General features: G+C 34.9%; 1 protein-coding gene across 1 annotated transcript in view; it reads right to left on the minus strand.

Annotated features, from left to right (window-relative positions):
* Positions 1-8,106, minus strand: part of TTC27 (tetratricopeptide repeat domain 27) — a 125,901-nt gene that overhangs the window by 94,124 nt on the left and 23,671 nt on the right. Inside the window, exons 6-7 of the mRNA XM_065835803.2 lie at positions 7,047-7,211; positions 2,960-3,096 (exon numbers count right to left, since the gene is read on the minus strand). Coding sequence (XP_065691875.2) covers positions 2,960-3,096; positions 7,047-7,211 — 302 coding nt within the window. The remainder of the gene's footprint in view (positions 1-2,959; positions 3,097-7,046; positions 7,212-8,106) is intronic.

Below are 8,106 nucleotides of genomic sequence, written 5' to 3' on the forward strand. Positions count from 1 at the left end.
GGATTATCTATCACTTCCAGATGAAAATAATTTTAGAATCAAGCACTATGCTAGCATAAGGATACCACTTCATTAGATGTAGCATAAATTACAATTTAATTTATAAGGTAATTGGTTAAAAATTTCCAGCTTCTGGTCTACATGATCTTTAAAATCTAGCCTGTATAAACAGCACTAAGTGCTTTAATTCTGTCATGAATACTGATCAACTGTACTGCAGCTGTATGTTAAGTGTTTTAAAGCGTGACTTCCGTTCCTAGACATAAAAATAAATTTCTCATTCCCTCAAAACATGAAGACAGCTCTGAATTTTTTAAAGCTAACCAAACTATTTTAGCATATCACTTCATACTGAGTCCTTGTGCATCACCTCAAGTCTGTAGTTTTCCTTTCACAGAAACGGACCTGTGAGCAAAACTTTGAATCTACAGTCTCAAGTATTTATTTTGAAATACAAATAGTTTTCCTTCTAGTATCATCTGAGATAACAGAACTGCTTGAGGGAAGCAGGGAGTGCTCAACCAGAAATGAGCCCAGCTACTAGTCCAGCAATTGCTCACATTGATATATTGGTTATATTCTTAATGGAATTACTGACCACTTAATTGCAAAATACATTGTTCAGTCATCTTACTGAACAATAACAGGTGGAGAACTTTAAGACCACAGAAGTAAGCACTCCAAAACAGGAGACGAAAACTAGGTGTGACAAGTCTTATCTTGGCCTTTATACAAATTGTTGGAATTTATAAGTCCCTTAGGAAATTTTACACTCATCCAGGACAATTCCCATCTTTGGATGTATTTTCCATTATCTGCAATTGGCAGACGTAAAATAAGAACACTGGAGAGGGGAGGAAAATTACCTTATAATAATTTTGCAGCATGATCACAAGCCTTTTAGCTTTCCACTGCATATGTTAATTCTGTGGAGATTCTCAGCACATCTCTAGCCTTAGCTTCTATGCATTTGCCACAAATAGTATTTTAAATGCCTACAAGATATATCAAGCATCTGCCCTAAGCTTAGAGATGCAATGAAGCTGTCAGTAGTTTTTGACAGATGGAGAATAACATTAACTCAGATCTTAGCAAAAAGAACTTCAAGACACTCAAGGCTGACAAATTCAAGACCAGACTTGGCAAAAGAAACACTAGGACGTGCTGTTAAAGTTAACACTGAAAAATGACATTAATAACTTGTATCTTCATACTACATTATCAATAAAGACATGCTAAAAAGAGGGGAAAAAATCCAAAACCTTTAATTGGCAATTCAATGCACACATGAATTGGAGAGCCTATTTAGTCAAGCCGAGTCTGATACCTGTGACAGAACACTTGCAGATTATGTTAACAAAGAGTCTGAACTTAAAATACCTCGGGTTTTCCTGAAAGCAGCACACGGTTCTACAAATATTATCTTCTAGAATTTCTGATGCACAAAAAAAATGCAGAAACAAAAGGCTCTTTTTTTTTTTTTTTCACAAGCAGACTGTGGGAATGGAAAGCCTAAATTTCCTTACTAGGCAGCCCGAGTAACTTATGACAGAATTATATGACACAGTCACTCAGACTTGCAGAAAATTCAACTTCCCACCCTGTAGCCAAAACCTCCCAAGTCCTTTCTAGCATCACATTTTTACTTTTGGAAAGAGTAGATGTACGTACTTACTTTCTCTAGCATCATTTTCAAGATACATTCAGTTAAAGTTTAGTAGGAAACTGTGGATAACATAAGCATGACTATTGTTTAAAGGTTGCAAGTACCTCAATTTTCTTTCTCAAACTCTCCACTAAACTTACTTCAGCAGCTTTGGGTCTGTTCACTAAAAGGATATCTGAATACAGTATTTTGTTAGCAAGGATAATATATTTCATTCTAGTTATATCTGCAGCCTAAAACACTATTGTTATACTTACTGAAACAATGTCATTATTTTATTCCCAACTGAAGTCTTTATCAGATACAGTCAAAAAGTTGCAAATAACTGGAAAAAACAGTCATGCAATATCCCAGCTGAGGGCTCTGAAAACAACACATCCTATCGTTTAGTTCTAGATAAGTTGTACTTGAAGTCTATAGCAAAGTCTGACACTCACCAAGGGGCCTTCCCCAAGCTCTCACTATCCTTAAATTGATTGCTATATGTAGTTCTATCATAAGCACAAGTTGTGAAATATATGCGATCAGTCTCTTTTCATCAAATCAAAAAGAACACTAAGACACACTAGTGCAACAAAACTAGGATTCCTAAAATATTTATGCATTCAATTTAGAAATAGAGAAGGATTGTCAGATTTTTTGCTTAAGATCCCTGCTTGACCTGGAGGTCCATCAAGGCATAACCTTTCCAAGCTGAAGAACAAATCTTGGACCATAATGCCTCAATTTATTTCCAGCTTCTTCAAGTTCAAATAACTCTGAATCCCAAACAGAACTTCTCCTCATGAAAACAAAACACTACGGTGATTGTTGAGCAATTTGTAATTTAAATCATCATGTATATCCTTAAGCTCAGGAGAAGCAATTTGCACAATTGATGCTGGTAGGAATACCTGGACCAATTTCCTATCTTCACACTGTTACTAAACACGCCTGCCAGTCCTTAGGAATCTGTGTATTTCTGTGATGCCTTGCAGGCTAATTTGAAAGTCTGTCTCTCACCTGTTTTCCTAAATCCATCATTCTTAGTCGCTAGAAATCCATACAAAACACACAGAAGACCATATTTGCAAACATGCTTTTAGCTGAGTAGCCACACTGTAGACAGTCATATGTTGCTTTACTCCATGTCCTTCACTATTATCCAAACGACTGCCCCACATATTTTCCACAAACTTTCAGAAATCATAAGTTTCTCCTTGACATCACATACTTTTTCCTTGCAGACACCCAAGAAAAGCTTCAGAACATTTTCATTTTAAGAAATTAAAGTGGTTCTTCTCAAATACATACCCTTGTTAAATTTTCCAGAGATGTTGGAGCTGGACTCTGTTCACTGTGAGGGAGGAGGCATTCATCTGTTCTTTGGACATCCAAAATAAGCTGTGCAACATATTTTTCCTGAAATCGTGTTCTCTTCCCCAAAGCACCTACAGAAAGTTAATATAAGTTCATATTAGTGAACACTAAAAACCAGTAAACCCATCATATAGTAGAGAGTTGCTCACAAAAAAAAAGGGGGAGAAACACATTGAGAATTAACCTATAAAATAATTTGCTTAATCTCTCTCCAGTGACGTACATACCTTCTCACTGCTAGCTATGACATACAAAGAAATACATATTACATATACAAACACAGCTAGATGGGTCTTGCAAAGCCACTTTTAGGTAAATTCCCCATAACGCACCATATGGTCTCTTGAGAACTTAGTCATCAAGTTCCATCAGTTCCCTACTTATTCCGTAGCAATAAACCACAGACAATTATTTAATTTGCCTGCTAAATGTTAATGACAACAGGGTGACACTTAGGCAAGTGAAAATCCCATAATATAGAAGTATGGAATTGTTTAGATTGGAAAAGACTTAAAATCATCAAGTCCAACTGTATCTTACAGGCCACCATTTTAAATTTTTCAAATCTTCATTTGAAGACTTAGACCTATGAAGAAGGATCACAGACAGGACGTTATTGTAATACAGCATATAAGATACTCTTAATGTAACATGGGAGAGAGTGAAACAGCAAACCAGTGAAGGCTTTCTATTGAATTAATCATTATTCAGATTGCACAATGCGAAATGCCTCTCAGTGTTGTTTCCTCAGAACTTTATTGGATCCTCACACAACTTTTACTAGTGTTTAGGGTGCCAATTGACATTTATACTGACTTGAAAAGAAAAACCATGTTTATTCTTCCTTTGTTACCAATCTGTTTGCAAGCTGCAATCATAGAAATCACAGAACAATTTCAGGACAGTAACTTAAAACAACTGAACCCTAACCAGAGCCAAAAGGAAGTTAAAAATTACTCTATAAAATTTGGAGGTTTGCTTGCTGATTATTCCTATGATACAACGCTCAAATAACAGCAGCAGAGGACTGAATGCTGATCTACTGTTGCTTTTGCAGAACCAATTAAGATCAAGTGAAGTTCTTAATTTCATTTTAATTTTGAAAAAACCTTAAAGGTAAAGAAGATTGTCTATTTATGTGATAAAAGCCTGAGGATGAGGCAGTGAAACAGCAGTCACCCCCTTTTCTTCGTGGAGGTGGAAAGAAACTAGCAGGAACCCAGAACTTAAACTGATTTCTTCTTTACTGACAAACAAAGAGAAATACTGGGTAATGATTCATACTTATTTTATGCAGTAGCACTCAATTCCCAATTTTAATAATGCTTGAAAAACATTATGCTGTAATTCATTTCCTATTATGTTTTACTGCTTAAACAGCTGAATAAAACACTTGCAAAGTTATGCTGGTTACCAATAAATTTATTTGCTGCCACCCAGGAGATGTGATTTGTTTATGCTCAGAGGTGCACACCTCCCCATCCCCTGCCCCAGTCAATTTTTTTAAGCAGCAAATTCCTTGTTATTACAGGGACAAAACAATCATTTTTATTTGGAAAATATATCTCACATGTGTTTAAGATGGGGAAAAAATTTGCTCGCTTTATGGCACCATATCTCCTCACAAAACAGAGCGAATCTACACAGAGACTCTACTTCGTGTTCCACATTAAAGTTCCCAGGGATGCATTACTGGGCATGAAAACAATAAGCAGACAATGCGTAGATCTCAGACTTCAGCATTATTAATCCTCAAGATCTATTGATCTTAAATGCATTTTGGTTTACCATCCTTCATTTTAGTAAACTTATATGCAAGAAGGACCACAGTCTTCTTTACTGGAAATTGTTTTGTGTAGTTATTGATGGCTGTGACTCATTGTGAGGTACATAAGGATGCTTCTTAATAAATGATGAATACAGCACAGACTGGGATTAATGAGACTTAAAGTACAGAAGCCAAAACAAGTAAGATTTATTCACACTTTTCTAAAATAAGTTTGGAAAATATTGGTTCTAAATTCTGTCTTTAAGAACAGCATAAATTTCCATGCCGTAATAAAATGTTCAACTAGTAAGGCTTACAACCATTAAAGAATAAAAGTCTCTTAAAATCCTTTCCTAAAAAGGAAATTCCTTCCAAAAGCCTTATAAATGTCTTTGCTAGAGGTTGAATTTTTACATTACAGCAGTCTTTTTTGATGATGTAACATTCCTTCCATTTAGCCCAAACACGCATGTCAAATTAATTTGTCTAGAATGCCAACAATTCCCACATGTTTAGTTCAGTTCATTTGCCTTCAGATTAGAGATCCTTCATAACTATTCTAATAGATGGATGGACATAAACCACAGAACTTTTAGGAGTTTCACAACATTTTTCCAAGAGACTATATCAGCACAAACTCTCTCTGGGACTAGCATAACCTCTTGGTAAAGTAATAAAATACACAAATAATTCTACTTCATCCATTTTCCCCCCTCTCCAGACAAGAGGTTTTTTGCTGGGTTAGATTTCATTCAAAATCTGAAGACCTCCTTTAACAGGAAAAAAAAAATCCAATATGTAGCTGGAAGTTTAAGAATATCAGTGAATTGCCACCTGACACTTTGATTTTACTTGTTCTTAGTTAAATAAATTTGTATACCTTGAGTATCATCATACCATCACAGGCACTGACATTTTAAACTTAAAAAAAAAAAAAAAAAAAGGAAGAATTTAGGTGAATTTTAAACAAAACCACATGCCACACACAGAACGTGTCACACATCCAGTATGATGTGTGATGGGTAGGATCAATTGAAATGCATGGAATACCTTCAAACAAATATATGAAAATGACTCCTATGTTTTAATCAGATACCATTGCATATAATTCATTCATGGTTATACAAAAACATTATGCCACAAGATTTTCATTACATATTTTAAAAATAAACCTTTACAGCCTTTGAATGAATGAGCATGGAGTTCCACAAAAGTTGTGGTTTGTGTTTTTCTTTTTTGTGTGTGTGAGCTTTTTGGTTTGGTTTTTTTTTTGTTTTGTTTTGGTTTGGTTTTTTTTAGTTACATATTAAACTAACTCAGGATCTAAGCATAGGTAGCTGCAGCTCCATTCTAAATGTAAAGGAACAGCTAGTGACATACAGTGGTATAATATGTAAGGAGGCTGCAAGTTTCAGTTCCTTAGTGATTTCTACTAGTAAGAAAAACAAACAAACACACACATATAAAGGTTTTTGCATTTCTACTCAGGCGCAACCAAAGCTCTCACACATAAAAGGTGTGCTTTTTATCTCATTATGATTACTTAGCAGGACCAGCTAGACCAAACAGTCCCATATATATAAATTTAAATAAAGTTGCAAGTGCAACAATCGTATCTGACTTCAAATAATAGGTTCTGAAAGAATAATTATAAAGTCTCCATAGTGATTGAATCTTCAGTATTTCTGTTCATCAGAAATTTGACTTTTCCACTTATTTCCTATGATAACACCTGTCCTGGAAGTGACTTTTAAAAGCTATTTATGTGGAGTAGATCTAGGCTAGTGGCATCAAAGGTGAAAGACTTCAAGTCATCATGTAGACTTCTTTATAAGTGTCCTCAAACAAAAAAACAACAAAAAAAAATCATCATGACACCAGTTTCAGCAATCCCAACTAGACCTAGAATTTGACATGACACATGAGGAGGAAGAATCATACCACAGCTACTCAGACACCCATATTAGGGATGATATTGTAAGTAGGTGGCATATTTCTCTTCTGTTTACCAAGCAATGTTAATTCTTAGAAGACAAATAAGTTCTACCTGCTAAAAGTCAAGATTTTTCAAAATCTAGTTCTTTTTTTACTTGGATATGTTAAAAAAAACAACAACAACAACAACACAAAAAACAAAACTAGCAAACAAACCAAAACCAAAACAACATAAAAACAAACAAACAACAAACCAACAAGCCACAGGTTAGTTTGGTGCAACCAACTATCCTCATAGACGGTACAAGCAAAACTTACCGGTAAGATTAATCTGCAGTTTCGTTATATCTTTAGCCATATTGAAACACTGTTTAGCTTTTTTATACTCATAGTAACACAAAAACGTATAGGCACACTCAAGATGGAACTGAACTGCTAAGTGGCTGCTTTCACCACCTGTGATCAAAGCCTCTGCTTCTGTCACTGCAAAGTAAGAAAAAGAAAAACTATCAGGATGCAGTACAGGAGAATGGTATTTTTTAAATACAACTGAAATACCAGGAGAGAAAGTCCATTAGGCTTAAAGCAGACCTGTTGTTCTTTACATTTCCACACATTTAAAAAATCCACAGTCTGTAAAAGACATGAACTATTTGAAGCATTGTTTCAAGTTTTGTATCTTAGAATTACTACTAGAACAAAAATATAATCATCACTTATATTTTAAAGGAAAGTTGATTTGACATATACCACTTTTGCAGGAAATAAATAACTCTGTCCTGGATCTGCTAAAGTACACACGAACTCAAAATACAGAATATTGAGGTAAGACATCTCCCTAATTAGCAGGCTTCAAATGAGAAACTTTCACCAGCAGATTGAGTATGGAATGGGGACATAGGATGCTTTAGGGGTTTTTTGGTTCGTTGTTTTTTGTTTGTGTGTGGTTGTGTTTGTTTGTTCATAATATTGATTTGTTGAGTGATAAAGATCATATTCTCCATCTGAACAGGAGAAAATACCTGAAATCTTTGGGAAAGAAGACTTGATATTTTTTCATCCAACACAGAAACATGCGTATTTCTTAGAGATTTAAAGTCTATCTGTCAAAACACAGTAAATGACGAATATTCTTGCATTGTAAAATACAGACTATTGAGTTGAAAAAAATTCATGTGCTTGATTCTTAAATGAAATTGTTTGTTTTGGGCTTTATTTCTTCATTTTGACAGAAAATATTTACGTAGTGGACTTCTTTAAAAGCTCACAGCTTTCCATTACCTAAGAGTACTACCCAATATTAAGATAGATGCTGTGTTACTTAATAGGTGCTTATGTGGCAGTTGCACTCCCCTTCCCACTCTGAGAACTGGTGTGA

This window comes from Patagioenas fasciata, chromosome 3 (genome assembly GCF_037038585.1).
Source record: "Patagioenas fasciata isolate bPatFas1 chromosome 3, bPatFas1.hap1, whole genome shotgun sequence".
NCBI classification, from domain to species: domain Eukaryota; kingdom Metazoa; phylum Chordata; class Aves; order Columbiformes; family Columbidae; genus Patagioenas; species Patagioenas fasciata.